This window comes from Rhinoderma darwinii, chromosome 4 (genome assembly GCF_050947455.1).
Source record: "Rhinoderma darwinii isolate aRhiDar2 chromosome 4, aRhiDar2.hap1, whole genome shotgun sequence".
Classification (NCBI taxonomy): Eukaryota; Metazoa; Chordata; class Amphibia; order Anura; family Rhinodermatidae; genus Rhinoderma; species Rhinoderma darwinii.
The window spans coordinates 220,720,306-220,737,330 of NC_134690.1; the positions used below are offsets into that span (position 1 = coordinate 220,720,306).

General features: G+C 37.5%; 1 protein-coding gene across 1 annotated transcript in view; it reads right to left on the reverse strand.

Annotated features, from left to right (window-relative positions):
• Window positions 1–1,358: 1,358 nt before the first annotated feature.
• The window catches only part of SIM1 (SIM bHLH transcription factor 1), an 87,283-nt gene continuing 71,616 nt past the window's right edge, over window positions 1,359–17,025 (reverse strand). Inside the window, exons 11-12 of the mRNA XM_075864205.1 lie at window positions 4,442–4,847; window positions 1,359–3,564 (exon numbers count right to left, since the gene is read on the reverse strand). Of these exons, the coding sequence (XP_075720320.1) occupies window positions 2,834–3,564; window positions 4,442–4,847 (1,137 nt within the window). The 3' untranslated portion in view covers window positions 1,359–2,833. The remainder of the gene's footprint in view (window positions 3,565–4,441; window positions 4,848–17,025) is intronic.

Here is a 17,025-nt window from a genome sequence, read left to right on the forward strand (position 1 = left end):
AAACAAACCAGACAAATACATCCAATTGGCCAAAATTATATATTTGATGTTAAAAAAAATATTACGTTTTCTATTTTTTGCTGTGTCTTATCCACATTCTATCCTACAATAGAAGGAAGGACCATTATATTTTTCACCCACAGGTTCAATGACCCATTTTATGTGCTACTCTAAGAACAAACTATGAACAGTATTCCTCCTTATAAAATATAAATAAATTACCCATTACAAATTACATTAGTAACTAAAATAAGTTAAGATTTTAAAAAAACTTAACTTTTAAAATGTACTGGGAAAATGTTATTAAAATTATAACATTTTTATGTTGCGTGACCCTCTCTGTGTGTGCTTTACAATTGTGTAAGAGGGTCGTGTTTAATTTTAGACCCATACTTGCTTTAATATAAAAAAATAAAACAAAATAATTTTAAATAATAGTATATTTGTTATTAGTCATGCTAAGAAAAAAACGTATACTTATTTTGTTTGTTTTTTGCAGTATTGATGTTCTTGTTTAATAATTTTTGTACGGCCTCATACACACGACAATGCTTTTGCGGCCGCAATTTATCCACATTTTCGCGGATAACATGCGGAATCATTCTTTTCTATGGTCCCATGCACACGACCGTGGTTTACGCAAATTGGTGTGGGGGCTGCAAATTTGGACCACAAAAACTCAGAACATGTCATTTTACAGTTCTAATTTGCGGAGTCACCAATACTGGTGAATTGTTGTGGATCCGTGATCCCTGATGATACATGGATGCACAACAAGGTTTTTTTGCAGTTGATAAACCGCAATGGAGCTGTGGTTTTGCTGACCGCACAACCTATGCGGTCATGTGCATTAAGCCTAAGGCTGATCGAATCCAATTCATCAGATTTCATCAGCTTCAATGGTTTAATCAGTTTTTACTATCTAGTTTTATTTATACAACCCACAGACCAAGCAGACTGCATTTTATGGATTCTTTGGCTCCATCAACGAATCCCTTCTTTATATTTTCTTTTAAAACACATAACCCAAAAAAAAAAAGAAAAAGAACCTAAAAAAGTGTAAGCCTAATAGTGATAATGTTCATGCTGACTAATCTGTAAAATCACTGCAAGTGCCAGGAAATCGATTTTTTCACTATTGGTTCTGATTTTTTATCCACATGCAAAAATGGCAAATGTTTAGGTCATATAGCCAACTTTATTTTCCCACTCAGTCGAAGAGATAGTTCTTAAACAAAAGCAATTCTTTTTTTTTTATAGGAGTTTGATAATACAAGTTAATCAATCAGATTTTTTGTTTTAAAAAAGGATATGTATTGTTATCATGAAAATTCATATAGAATATAATCAAAGCCAGAAGAAATTGAACCTATAAATTTTAACCAACAAATTTGACAACTGTAATGGAATTGAAGAAAACAGATCTTTAAAATATCCAAGATGTCAGATAACGATTACAGCACGTAATCTAAACCCTCTTTAATGTGGTATATGAAGCTTTTTTAACAATATTGGAAACATAGGCTTTTCAAGATTATATTTCCTTCTTGGACAGTTCATTTATAAATTCTGCTAAATGGTATTTTGCAATATATATGTTTCATATATACAACTGTATCATATCTGAATTTTGCATTATATCCTTGTTTAAAAAAATCTATTCAAGCAAACGGCATTTGTTTAATTCTTACAGTAGCTGTAGCTACTTTAGCAAAAGTAACATGATTGATAAATTATTTTTAAAAAAACAAAAACTTTTAATCCAGGGTATATTAAAACAAAAGGAATAAACATCTGTTGGTTACATTTAATACGGTCAATGTGGGGAGATTTACAAAGCAACATGCACCAGAATTCTGACTCAAATTGCGACAAAAAAATGGCGTACATGCCATGCGCCATATTTATTAATGTGTTGTAGACACTTTTTACACCTCATCCGACAGCTTTAAAAGTATCTAGAAAAAGGGGTGTATCTAAGAGGAGTCATAAAATATTGGTGTAAAGTACGCCAAGCATGAAGTGGCGTAAAGAAGAGAAAAGTGTTTAGCATGTCTAGTAAGATGTGCCAAATTTAACATACAGCATGCACCACTGTGATAAATTTGCCACAGGTTCTGACTGCCTGGTTTAGTTTTATCCGGTCTAACTTTAATAAATCTCCCCCATTGTATATCGCTTTTGGACACAAAGTCTACTGCAGTGACACAGTTAATATAGTTCTAAAGATGTGTGAAAGCAAGCAATACAGTTATCTAATGTGCACATAGTGTATCGGAAAAGTACCGTTCAAGTAATTAGAACACACAAAATGTAATGCAGGTAAAGTAAATGTATTATTGAGCTGGAAAGTAACTAATTCTGGTTTTGCAATCATAGATATACAAAGATATGTGCATTTCTGCCTGTGTATATATAAAGTTGTACATTCAAATTTGCTTCAAGTCCTATATGCATAGTTTTAGGGGTTTTTTCTTTTGTTTTATTTTTTATTATTTTACTTATGTTTTTAGAATTTTTTTTGAAAATGTCTTTATTTACATGCAAGTGTAATTAGCAAAAAACGTGTAGCCTGTAATACTGAAATGCCTATTTTTGTTTTTGCTAGACTGCACAACCGGTGACTATAGACATCATATGTAAAGTAAAGTCCTCTGAACTTCATTATTCAGCCAAAATGTCATACTAAATATTATAAATACAAAATCCAAGCCTGGTCTCCCCTGCTGTTACATCCAGTGCACCATAAGTCATTAGATGCTGGTAATAATGACATGAAAAATGCTTGTTTCCTCTGTAAAGCGTATGAGGATAAGACACAACATATAAAATATCAACTACCATTTGTAATTATTACTGATGTACCCTTGTGCACTTGCGCAGTGTCCTGTTGCATTCTTAAATGAGAAGTCACATCAAAATGGGACCCACTGCAGCCCAGTGAATAGTTTCTAATAGATTCATTGTCATATAGATGCTCAAGAGCATATCCAGTAAATGTGTAAGCATGTTTATCAAAATATGGACGGTGGGCATTGTAGTAGTTTGGTGAGGTGGAATGGTCCACTGTTTGTTGAGGGGACACATTTGCATGTAAATAGTCCTTTGCTAGGGTCACTCCTGCTTTTGAAACTCTCTCAGAATTTGGACTGTTCATCCTGGATAAAGTTGTAGGACTATTTTCATATTCATTATCTCTTGGACTCAACATTTTCCCATCCCTTTGCTGTAAATGGTCGCAGGGAGAAGTATGAGAGGCAGATGGGCCACGGCACACAACTCCAGTTAACTGGGATTGTTGGTAATTGACAAAACAAATTGAATTTCGCTTTGCTGCTCCTGCTCCATTGATAGGAGTTAGCTGATCTGGACTAGACTTACGAAGCTGTAACCTATTTTCTTCTTCTTTTATCATTTGCTGAGTTGCACGGATAAGAGTTTCAATTTTGCTTGGTTCATGATGACTATTTTGGTATTGCTCTGTACGATAACGATCCCCCGATTCGCTTGCAGAACCAGGGTCAGGAGAACTAACAACACTGTCTTCATCCCATTGATTTCTCCCTAAATAAAGATGAAAAGCAGCCGTAAGTTATTAAACATTCCATAATTTCTATGTAACTCAATTTTTGAATATCAAAATATAAAAGATAAAGGTAAGTTTATTGGGGAAGAAGGGAAACATTCGCTCCCAAAATTACTTAAATTATAAAGTTATATATTTTATCCTGAGCTGGTTCCATTCCAATATTTCATAATTGAGGACAGATAAAGAATTTAGAATATTAGCACATAAGAACTGTTTTACAAGGAAAATCACATTAAAGGGGCTATCTCATAAATTTTTTAAAAATGCAAGCTGGTCTAGATATCAGCGCCGCAGGTCCAGCTTCAGAAACCCACAGTGATTAGCTGTTATTGCCAGGGAACACTGAAGTCAGCCATACACTTCAGTAGAGTCCACTGAAATATATGGCAGATAATGTAATTCTGTACATGGAAGGGCTGGATAGGCCAGTGCATTTCTTTGTTATTGGCACTTTGTTCTGGCTAATGGAGGGAGGTCATGTGTGGGGGACCCCTCTATGATGTTTATATGCCATAAAAGGGCATGAGGAAAGGTCTTGTCCAGGGGAAACAACCAATTTAATAAGGAACACAATTCAAGGTCACCAAATAAGAACACCTGTTTCTGTCCTATACATTAATAACTATGTCACAAATGGGTTAAAAATAAATCTAAAAAAATAATCTATCTTGAATAGTTATCTCCTTTATTTAATACCAAGTAAGGAAGCCAATAGCAGTAAAGGCTATTGAAAAGCGAGTACCTTCAACACATGAGTCACATAATCCTTTTTGACTGTGTTAGGATAATATGGAATACTATACTATTACTTCTGTATGCAAACTATAATCCAAATTTACAAAATGTCCTTACCATGTACTCTGTGAACAGAAGTTATATGTGGCATGGAGTTCTCATACCCATCTCTGCTTTCAGGAGATGACTTAGGCACAGGTAAAGTTGATCGAGAACCCCACCAATTCTCTCTCCCAGCTTGTGGACTTCCAAGAAAGTATCTACCAGCTTCACATCTGCCACTTTCACAGGATTGACTATGATGGTGTCTTTCATCACTTAATCTTGAATGGTCAAGGGTAAATCCAAAACACAAAGAACTTCGATCAGGATACTGTCGATATGCACAGGAGACATCTTGTTGCTGAGAGTTTGGCCTTTCTATTGGATCTATAAGTTGTGGGGAAGCTGTGTCTGTTAAAGGGCTGCCACCCCATTGGCTATCATGGTCTGACTCAGATCTCTCCGTATGGAATCCAGAATACTGCAAAATATTACAAACAAATAAATTTTCTAACCAAACTTTGGATATATAGGTAATATTGCAGCTTGATGTAATAAACAATTATTAGATTTATTAAAGCTTTAATACCAATCATATACCTATAAACATCCATAAAATGGAAATAAACTCAATAATACTTGGCACAAAGAAATATCTTTCTGCATTTATTAAGTTTTAGCAAGCTTCTCTAGACCCAGTCTTCTGCATGTGCCATTATTTTGTGTTAGGAATTTGCACAAAACATGACAACATGGGAAATAGACCCCTGTCTCCTCTGTCTAGAATGTTAAATGCATAAGTGTACTAGAATTGCACATGCAGTAACCATGCACCAGATATTGTGTCCATACCTTGAGTTCCCTGACTGAGACAGCTCCCTACACCATGAGTGTCAGCTGTGTATTACAATGGCCGCGATCGGCGATAACTCAGATCAAAGCTGTATAAACTGTATAACCATAGTAACAAAGAAATGAAGAAAGCCTCCAGCTCACCTTGTATTGCTAGTTCATTAGAATAACCCCGCACGGATCCTCGTGTCGGTTCACGATGGTGTATAGCAGAAAAAAGGGGAAAGATGGATCCAGCGTGGATGCGTTTAAAATGGAACGAGTTCCAAGTTTAATTAATCAAATAATTCTAAAAAAGAATAGGACTTGGTTGAAAGTGTAAGATCCTGGAGTGTGAGGAAAATATCCAGTGTAGAAAAAGCCTACGCGTTTCTAACGCTATCTGCGTCCTTAGTCATGGCTGGTAATCTAAGGACGCAGATAGCGTCAGAAACGCGTAGGCTTTTTCTACACTGGATATTTTCCTCACACTCCAGGATCTTACACTTTCAACCAAGTCCTATTCTATTTTAGAATTATTTGATTAATTAAACTTGGAACTCGTTCCATTTTAAACGCATCCACGCTGGATCCATCTTTCCCCTTTTTTCTGCTATACACCATCGTGAACCGACACGAGGATCCGTGCGGGGTTATTCTAATGAACTAGCAATACAAGGTGAGCTGGAGGCTTTCTTCATTTCTTTGTTACTATGGTTATACAGTTTATACAGCTTTGATCTGAGTTATCGCCGATCATCTTTCCCCTTTTTAAACTGTATAACCACTTAGATGCCTATAGCATTAGACAGAGATAGGGGCCCTCCCTCAATCTATTGCCTTCCCCCGCGATGCGATCATGGGGTGCCTGCCATTTTCATGGCAGCCTGGGAGGTAATGAAGGCCCCAGGTTTGCCATCTTGGTCCTCCCCTTAGGCTCATAAGTGCTAGAAAAAAAAAGAGGATGCTAAAAGCACAATACACTGCGATACATAAGTGCTGTAGTGTATTGTACCAGCGATCTAATGATCACATGTTCAAGTCCCCTAGTGGGACAAAAAAATAGAGTTAAATAAAGTTTTTGTATATAGGAAAACAAAATATTAAAAGTGACAAAAAAAACCTTTTCCAATCTTTCCCCCAAAGTGAAAAAAAATTGGTATCGTGACGTCCATAAAAGTCTGAATTATTACAATATAAAATTATTTATCTCGCAAAATGAATGCAGTAAAAAAAATAAAAAATAGGCCATAATTTCTGTTTTTTGGTCACAGCGCTTCCCCCAAAAAATGAACACCAAACAAAAGCCCTCACACCATTTCATAGACGAAAAGTTATGGGCCTCAGAATATGGCGACACAAAATAATAATTTTTTTTTACTAATTATTTTTATTTTCTAAAATTAGTAAAACATAAAAATCTATATAAATTTAGTATTGTAGTATTCATATTTAGTGTAAATAAAGTCAACATCTAATTTTTTACCGCTCGGTAAACACTGTAAAAACGAAACCCCCGAAAAATTGAGGAATTGTGTTTTTTTCTTTTTCACCCCTCAAAATTATTTTTAAACATTTCCAAGCACATTATATGATACATTAAATAGTGCCATTAAAAATAAAAAATAAAAAAAACAGAAAATCACATATTCAAAATTATATATATTTATTTGCATTGTGCACAGAGAAATAAGTATTTGATCCCTTTGGCAAACAAGACTTAATACTTGGTGGCAAAACCCTTGTTGGCAAGCACAGCAGTCAGACTTTTTTTGTAGTTGATGATGAGGTTTGCACACGTGTTAGATGGAATTTTGGCCCACTCCTCTTTGCAGATCGTCTGTAAATCATTAAGATTTTGAGGCTGTCGCTTGGCAACTCGGATCTTCAGCTCCCTCCATACGTTTTCGATGGGATTAAGGTCTGGAGACTGGCTAGGCCACTCCATGACCTTAATGTGCTTCTTTTTGAGCCACTCCTTTGTTGCCTTGGCTGTATGTTTTGGGTCATTGTCGTGCTGGAAGACCCAGCCACGAGCCATTTTTAATGTCCTGGTGGAGGGAAGGAGGTTGTCACTCAGGATTTGATGGTACATGGCTCCATCCATTCTCCCATTGATGCGGTGAAGTAGTCCTGTGCCCTTAGCAGAGAAACACCCCCAAAACATAATGTCTTTGGGTCATAGGTAGCATTTCTCTTCCTCCAAACACAGCGAGTTGAGTTAATGCCAAAGAGCTCAATTTTAGTCTCATCTGACCACAGCACCTTCTCCCAATCACTCTCAGAATCATCCAGATGTTCATTTGCAAACTTCAGACGGGCCTGTACATGTGCCTTCTTGAGCAGGGGGACCTTGCGGGCACTGCAGGATTTTAATCCATTACGGCGTAATGTGTTACCAATGGTTTTCTTGGTGACTGTGGTCCCAGCTGCCTTGAGATGATTAACAAGTTCCCCCCGTGTAGTTTTCAGCTGAGCTCTCACCTTCCTCAGGATCAAGGATACCCCACGAGGTGAGATTTTGCATGGAGCCCCAGATCGATGTCGATTGACAGTCATTTTGTATGTCTTCCATTTTCTTACTATTGCACCAACACTTGTCTCCTTCTCACCCAGCATCTTACTTATGGTTTTGTAGCCCATTCCAGCCTTGTGCAGGTCTATGATCTTGTCCCTGACATCCTTAGAAAACTCTTTGGTCTTGCCCATGTTGTAGAGGTTAGAGTCAGACTGATTAATTGAGTCTTTTATACAGGTGACCATTTAAGACAGCTGTCTTTAATGCAGGCACCAAGTTGATTTGGAGCGTGTAACTGGTCTGGAGGAGGCTGAACTCTTAATGGTTGGTAGGGGATCAAATACTTATTTCTCTGTGCACAATGCAAATAAATATATATAATTTTGACAATGTGATTTTCTGTTTTTTTATATATATAATCTATCTCTCACTGGTAAAATTAACCTAGCCTAAAAATTCTAGACTGTTCATGACTTTGACAGTGGGCAAACTTACAAAATCAGCAAGGGATCAAATACTTATTTCCTTCACTGTATAATTTCATTATTACATTAGACATTTTACTATGCCTATTTGTATAGTATTAAAGGGAGGCAACAATGTTATTTTAATAACGGTCTGCTTCAAAGACAACTCATATAGCCTTTTAGGCCTCATGCACACAACTGTAGCCATGTGCACGGCCGTGATTTTCGGGTTGGCCGGCCGCGGAGTGTCCCCTGCGAGCCGCCCGCAAATCGCGGGCCGTGCACATGGCCGCGTCCATTATTTTCTATGAGCCTGAACCGCAGAACACGGCCGTAATAAGACATGTCAGTTCTTTCTGCGGTCCAAGCTCCTGGGCCATGCACGGACCGTGAAAAACACGGTCGTGTGCATGGGCCCATAGAAATAAATGGGGCCGCAATTCTCCCGTGGATTTTCGCGAGAATTGCGGCCGCAAAAGCACATTCGTGTGCATGGGGCCTTACCCTTCTTTTATATAATAAAGTATTTTATTTAATGTTTAATGTTTATGTGTAAAACGCAAATAACTATTTATTAAATATTTCTTGTAGATCTATAAAATATAGGAATCTGTTTTCTGTAATACGAATTCAGTCCTTAATAAAGTCAAAGCATTTAATAGCATAGAAGTATAAACAGGTATAATTAAAAATCAGGGTTTTTTTTTAGCTAAAAAAAACATATGAAAGAATTTTAAAGAACAGAAATTGACAGTAATACATGTTCTAAACATCTAACTGGATTTCAATAAGTTTTACTGCTTATTTTTTCAAAAGAGATTCTACCTATTATTTTTCTTTATTGTAAATAGATCTGTGGTATTGAGGCAATTCACCTTTAAACAATTCTAAAAGATGAAAAGTAAGGAATAAAGCAAACTCAAGCTCTCTCCGAAAAAATAAAATTCCTTTATCGGGGATTATACAAACAGAACTTAAATTCTTGATACTAATATGTACCTGAAGCAAAAGGAAAACGCCACAGATGTCCTACACTCTGGCCAGATGGTGGCCATTAAATCACTTTTATCTTTTGTTTTACTGATGTAAACCTGAAAGTTAAAATATGTTTTCGCATTGAATATTATAGCATGACACAGCTGGTAGATGCCTTCTTTACGATAACATAATATGACTATAAAAATAAATGACAAAATGTGATATTATTTTATATGCTTTCTGTTAGAAAATGTTTAAAAACTGAAGATGCATGGCTCAGTGAATATGTATGCCCAGCAAATACCCTTTACATTTTCTTATTGCATCCAAATGCCAATCAAATATTTGTACTAAAAATAAAACATGTACTAGTAAGTGTAAACTTCATTCTCTCTATTGGACTAGTGAACATAAACTTACATGTCCTTTCATACATCTAACTAAAATAATGTTAATGGGATATATCTTGTGGCCCCAAAGTATAACTAGCTGAATATGTCTTTTTCAGGCAATCATTTGCTTCGGTCATTATCATGATAGTAATGATATTATTTTCTAGGACATCACTCATAATATGAGCATGCCTGGGGTTGGCTGGATATCATGGATTGCTATAGATGTACTGTATGTTCTAATGTAGCAAAAGGTTTTTAGGTTATTTAATGTTATTATTCTAATAAAGTAAGTATAAAACAGAATCAGCTAAGGCCTTATTCACACGACAGGGTCCCGACTGAGTCCGAGTGTCGGCTGTTAAAATCGGCCGTTTTTCCAGGCCGGTTTGCATTAGTTTTGCATCCGTTCCGGGCTGGGCATATCTGGACAGTGACATCAGGGGCAACTCCTGAAGGGGAATCCCCATGTGGCCGGTGACTCCACTTCAGGAAAAGCCCCTGTCGTCAGTGTCCATTTATGGACACTGAAGGTCACTGGCTTCGCCTGGTGTGGAATCCCTGGTCACAGAGTGTTCGGGGATTCCGCTTCAGGAGTTTCCCTTGATGTCACTGTCCAGATATGGACAGAGACATCAAGCGCTCTGTCCAGGAGCGGAATCCCCGAACACACGGGGATTCCGCTCCTTCAGGGAGCTAAAGTGGGGCTAGCACATTGCAGAGCAGGGACATACCTCCCTGCTCTGCTATAGTGGCATCGCTACAGCAGTAGCAGCCGCAGCAGCTGCTAGCGGCGCCATGGGAGGTGTCGCCGGGCCAGGGCGCTTTTAAAACAAGCAGGGGAAGGGAGCCAGCGCAGTGCTCCCTTCCACCTGCTGTACACCCAGGCCCTGCCACACAGTACCCCTGTATACAGCACCCCCACATTGTAGAAACTTACCTCCAGCATACCGCCATTCGTTCGAATGGCGTAAACTCCTCCTCCTCACATGCACACTGCGCTGTGAGGAGAGCGCGAGCGACGGTAGACACGGCTATCACTCGTGACACATTCCGGTGATGGCCGTGTATTACCCGACCCCATAGTGCAAAATAGGGCATGTCCAATTTTTTGACGGCCAGTTTTCCCAGCCCGTTAAAAAATCGGTCGTGTGAATAGCCCCATTAGGGGTCTATTGTTCCTACTGTAGCCGGGTGACAGCCATTTTATGAACGGCCGTCACCCAGCCGGGAAACCCTGTCATGTGAATAAGGGCTAACCAGTCAATTATTTTTGAAACACAAGAGACAAGGTGTGATACATTAAGACATGGGTCCTATGTAGCATAAATGCTGCGAAATTTACGCAACGCAATTCAGTGTGGAAAAATTGCAGACTTTTACAGCAGCAATAAAGTGGATAAGATTTGAACAAATGTCACGCACACGCTGCAGAAAAAAATCCGCTGCTTAAGCGTTTAGAAATTTACCTGCAGTGCGGTTTGTAAATCTGCAGCATGTCAATTTATGCTGCGGGTTTTCGCCATTAAATTCAATGGTGATGTAAAACCTGCACCAAATGGCAAATGTCCCAATTTTTGGTGGCGGAAATGCTCCGATTACACCGAAAAATGTGTACATTTTGGTTTAAAATGAATAAAAAAGTTAATTACGCTTCAGGCGTTGTGATAGCAAAGCGTTCCTCTGTCCTCCATCCAGGCCGGCTTCCTGGGATAATGTTTCATCCTATGTGACTGCTGCAGCCAATCACAGGCTTCCAGCTGTCACATGGGCTGCAGCGTCATCCCAGGAGGCTGGGCTGCACAGTGAACAGGGAGATGCATCGTTATGGCAACGTCCGGGCAATGTGTTAACTTTTTATTCCAGCCCTGTTTCCACAGCAGGAATTCTCTCCAATAATCTATACCACAATTTGGTGTGGTAGTTCAGGTGGAATTTCCTGCGGGTTCTTGGTTGGACATGCTGCGTACTTATATGCCTGTATCTGACCCATGAGAACCCAGCCTTAGGCAGATCAAAAGCGGTTTGCAATCCCATTTTGAAATACCCTCTTAGAGAATATAGAATTAATACAGGGGTATTCCTTATGCAGTACCCTCATCAGAACGTAGAGCAGCTACAAAGAGCATCTCTTATTCTGGAGGGCCTGGCAATAGACAGCCCATCAATTTCAATGGACACTATGTAATGCTTCATTTCCTTTCAGGTGGCGCTGAAGGTGAATTAAACACTTGCTGTTGGGTTCTTTAAAAGATTACAACAGATCACTGGGGGTCCCATCAGCAGGATAACCTGTGATCAGTTTATCGTTCTGCGGACCTTTCTAACAAAAAGTTTCAAATCGGACCACCCCTTTAATGAATTTATATAGATACAAAACCTGATTTGACTAAATATTGCAAGATCACTACACATTGGTAACAATCAATGATAGCAAGGATGGCAAAGAGGTATTTAAAGTATCATATAGTAGATACTGCCTTCTCTACACGCTGTGCTGCTTTTGTCTGCATATTGCGCAAATCATAGGCAGCTTTATCACATACAGTAACACATAAAAGAAAATAGAAAGTGTAGGACTAAAAGTAATATGCAAAGCAAAATCTTAGTCTTACCTCAACCCTGGCTACTCTCCCCTTCTCTTTGCTCCTGCAATGTTGAAATATCCATCTGGGATTCCCAAAACCTAATCAAGTGGCGCTATCCGGTAGGGTGCAGAGCATCATGTTAGACAACACTAGTATTTTACAAACTGGAAGTCAACAACACTGGATCCAAATGTAAGGTGCAAGCCTCACAGGACTCGATCCAGCAGTCCCTCGCTAAAGGCGACAAGAAAACAAGGCAGCACATCCAAAATAGTGAGGAACTTAATAGACCCATGCAACATTTCAGCTCCACTGAGCCTTTCTCAAGCATGCTAATCTTACTATTTTGGATGTGCTGCCTAGTTTTTCTGTGACACTACTATCTTGACTAACAAGATGCCCTGCGGCCTGCAGGAGCATCGATTGATTAGGTGCCACATCTCGTGAATCCCAGTGAGAGATTTAAACGTTGTGGTGGTAAGGATGAAAGAGAGGAGACAGGATCCGTCTAAAGCCCAGTTTAGCCCATCACTTTAATACAACTTATTCTTAAATGTGTTATATAGGACTACAAAAACATGGCTGCTTTCACACAGAAACAGTGTCACACTTGTCAATGGGTTGTATCTGATTTCGCAGGTCAGCTCCTTTGAAGTGAATAAGACTGAGCTGCGATACCACACACAACCTATGGACAGGTGTGGTATTGTTTTTGGCCGAAAGCCGCCATCTTCTTCTAACTCTGTTCAATTCCTTTGAGGCTACCACTAAAGATAATTCCCTTTTTAAAACACAAGCCTTATTTCACGTATTTTAAAATCAAAACACCAAACTAAGTTCTAGCTGTGGAAAAATGCATTAAAAATAATTGAAATGGAAAATGATCAAATGCTACATGGGTTCCATAAATCTCGACTATAGAACTAGGTTACTAAAAATTTTTGCCATAAGGCGGATTTGAAGGGGTTTGAAATTAATATTTTTTCATTGTAAAAAGTTTTTATGAAATGTTTTCAATGACACTGCTTTGGCTATTCTTATTTTCAGAAATGCTTTTCATAGTGCATAGGTCTATTTTAACTTTCATACTCGTGTCCAAAAAATCTTGAAATTATACTTTTATAGGTTTAATTACTTCTATAAAATTATAAACACTTATGTATCAAGTAGAAAAGAGTATTAACATTCTATCAAGAGAATTGAAACTGACCTTACAGAAAAGACTACCATGAATATCTTTCCAAATGTAATTTATGATCATCTTAGGGAAAATGATTGAAGGTGGCATTTCTGGCATATCAGAATATTAATATGAAGTCACAACCTTTGGAAATGTGCATGACATAAAAAATATGCTCAAAGTAGAGAACAGTTTATTAAAGACTTCTAAAGCCTTGTGTAAGTATTCCAATAAATCCTTAAAACTAAAAAGAACAAAAAATTGTAGACAAATCTTGAGAAGCAACCACCATGCTGGAAATTCCAGTATAGGAAAATCAATAAAATATTTAATGTTAATTTATTTACATATTTGTGGTTTTACTGAATTTATAGAATTTCACTGTATAACACAGCACTCAGGTTTCTTCATATTTACACACTTGTAGTATCGGATAACCCTAGAAATGTGGATGTTTGTACTCTACATACTCTATCTATAAAATTATAATTGTACTGACATAAATAAGGTACCTTTCATGCATAAGATAAGATGTAAATAAAATTTGCTGATCACAGGGTGCCCCACTGCTGGGGCCCCTCACCTATAATCTGTGAGGGAACCTGTCAGTGTAAGGAAGGCAAGGAGCATTACACAGTGCCCATTGAAATCAATGCTAATTGATGGAGGTACAGAATGAGGGACTTCTTTCTATGAGCTTAACCCGTTAGTGACCGCCAATACGCCTTTTAATGGCGGCCACTAACGGGCTTTATTCTGATGCATATGCCTTTTTACGGCACTGCATCAGGATAAAGTAAACAGAGCAGGGAGCTGTCAAATCTCCCTGCTCTCAGCCGCCAGATGTAGCTGAGGGCTGGGGGCGTCCCTGCTCTGCCGTGTGAGATCGATATAAGTATGGATCTCACCCGTTTAACCCTTCAGATGCGGTGCGCAATAGCGTGCACCGCATCTGAGTGGTTTTGGAGAGAGGGAGGGAGCTCCCTCTCTCCCCCACCGACACCCGGCGATACGATCGCCGAGTGTCTGTGTATCCAATGGCAGCCGGGGGCCTAATAAAGGCCCCCAGGTCTGCCTGGAGCGAATGCCTGCTAGATCATGCCGGAGGCATGACCTAGCAGATGCCTGTCCGTTTTAAACGGACAGGCAGTAATACACTGCAATACAAAAGTATTGCAGTGTATTATAATAGCGATCGGAGAATCGCATATTAAAGTCCCCTAGTGGGACTAGTAAAAAAGTAAAAAAAAAGTTTAATAAAGTTAATTAAAAAAAAATGAAAAACCCACCTTTTCCCCTGACAAAATTCTTTACTATTATAAAACCAAAATAAAGTAAAAAAGTTACACATATTTGGTATCGCCGCGTCCGTAACGACCCCGACTATAAATCTATAACATTATTTAACCTGCACGGTGTGAATCCTGACTTAAAAAAAATATGATAAAAAGTGATCAAAAAGTCGCATCTACTCCAAAATGGTACCAATAAAAACTACAAGTCTTCCCGCAAAAAAAAAGCCCTCATACAACTGCATCGGCAAAAAAATAAAAACGTTACGGCTCTTCAAATATGGAGACACAAAAACAAATAATTTTGAAAAAAAAGCGTTTTTACTGTGTAAAAGTAGTAAAACATACAAAAACTATACAATTTTGGTATCGTTGCAATTGTAACAACCCGCTGAATAAAGTTATTGTGTTATTTATATCACACGGTAAACGGCGTAGATTTAAGACGCGAAAAAGAGTGGCGAAATTTCAGGTTTTTTTCTATTCCACCCCCCAAAAAAAAGTTAATAAAAGTTAATCAATAAATAATATGTACCTCAAAATGGTGCTATTAAAAAATACAACTTGTCCCGCAAAAAACAAGACCTTATACAGCTATGTCGACGCAAAAATAAAAAAGTTATAGCTCTTGGAATGCGACGATGGAAAAACGTAAAAAATGGCTTGGTCATTAAGGTTTAAAATAGGGTGGTCATTAAGAGGTTAAAATTACCTAGTGTGGTATTTGAAAATGGGTTTCTAAACCAGACAACCCCTTTGATAGATAAAATTTGCTTTAAAGTGATGAAATATTCCTTTTTACCCCTTTACAGTCACAGACATTTTTCGTTATTTAATTTTTGTTTTTTCACTCCTCGTCTTCCAAGGGCCATAACTTTTTTATTTTTTCATCAATGGAGTGGCTTATTTTTTGCGGGAGGAGTTGTAGTTTCTATTGGCAATATTTAAAGTACAATATAATGTACTGGGAAACTGGAAAAAAAAATATTTGTAGGGGGTTTTGTTTTTACGTCTATCACTGTGAGGTAAAAACAACAACTTAACTTTGTTCTGCTGGTCAATACAATTATGGCCATACCAAATTTATATATTTATATATTTTTTTTATGTATAACTACTTTTACAAAGAAAAAACTATTTGTTAAAAAAAAAATAGTTTTGTGTCGCCACATTCTGAAAGCCATATTTTTTTCATTAATTGAGCGGTGTTAGGGCTTTTTTTTGTGTGACAAGCTGCAGTTTTTATTGGTACAATTTTTTGGTACATACGGCTTTTTGATCACTTTTTATTACAATTTTTTTCAGCGCTAAGGTAACCAAAAAAACTGCGATTCTGGCATTTGATTTGTTTTTAAGGCATTCACCATGCGAATTAAATAATGTTAACGCAGCGATACCAAATTTGTTTCTTTTTTTAATTTTTTATATTACTTTAGAGAAAAAATGGGGAAACGTTTAGTTTTTTTTTTAACTTCTAATATTTTTAAAAAAAAATGTGTACACCACTGAAAACTTTATTTAACAATGTTACATTTTTTTTATTAGTCCCCCTAGGTGATTTGAACCAGTGATCGTCAGATTCACTGCAATACTAATGTCCCGGTACGTCAAGGGGTTAAAGAGGGCTGGTCATCTAAAATAAAAAAAACACATGACAGGTACAGGCCCTAAAATGAATATTAGCCTCAAGGTTTTTAGTTCTACCAATTTCTTATGTAGATGGAATCTGAACTAGAAAAACATCTATGCTACATATGGAAATGTATCCATCAGAAATACTATAATATGCCTCTTATGAAAAGTAAAACCAGGGCGAATTCTGCATATAGTTTGTATGTATTTCCAATGTTGTATGCGTGTCCTCCGGTTTTCTTTCACTCTCCAAAAACATACTAATTGGTTAATTGGTCAAAGTGTTTATGTGTCTAATATTAGGAAATTAGAATATACAACCTATTGAGGACAGCAACTGATATAATCTCTCTGTATCGCTGCAGAATATATTGGGTCTATATAAACAACAGGAAATAAATAAATGAGACTCCACTATGCCCAGAACACCAATAATTTGAATATGTGGTAGGAAATGGCATGTGACACTAATGTGCTGTTCAAGATACTATTTTAAAAAGTAAAAGTCCAGTCAAAATGATCTTCACCAATGTAATCTTTTTACGTGTATATATCACATATCAGAAGATCATTTGACTGGTTTTCGTTACACGAACATAATAATAAGTAAATAATGGATCAGACAGGGGCTGTTGTTCTGTTGTTAAAGCCATGTTATAAGCAGAATACCCCATTTGTGTTTGTAGATTTGAAATATACACAGATGAAAGTTAGTATAACCAGATAACAACTAGAGAGATGACAGTGGCAAGATTCCTGATAATGTAATAGACTCTCATTT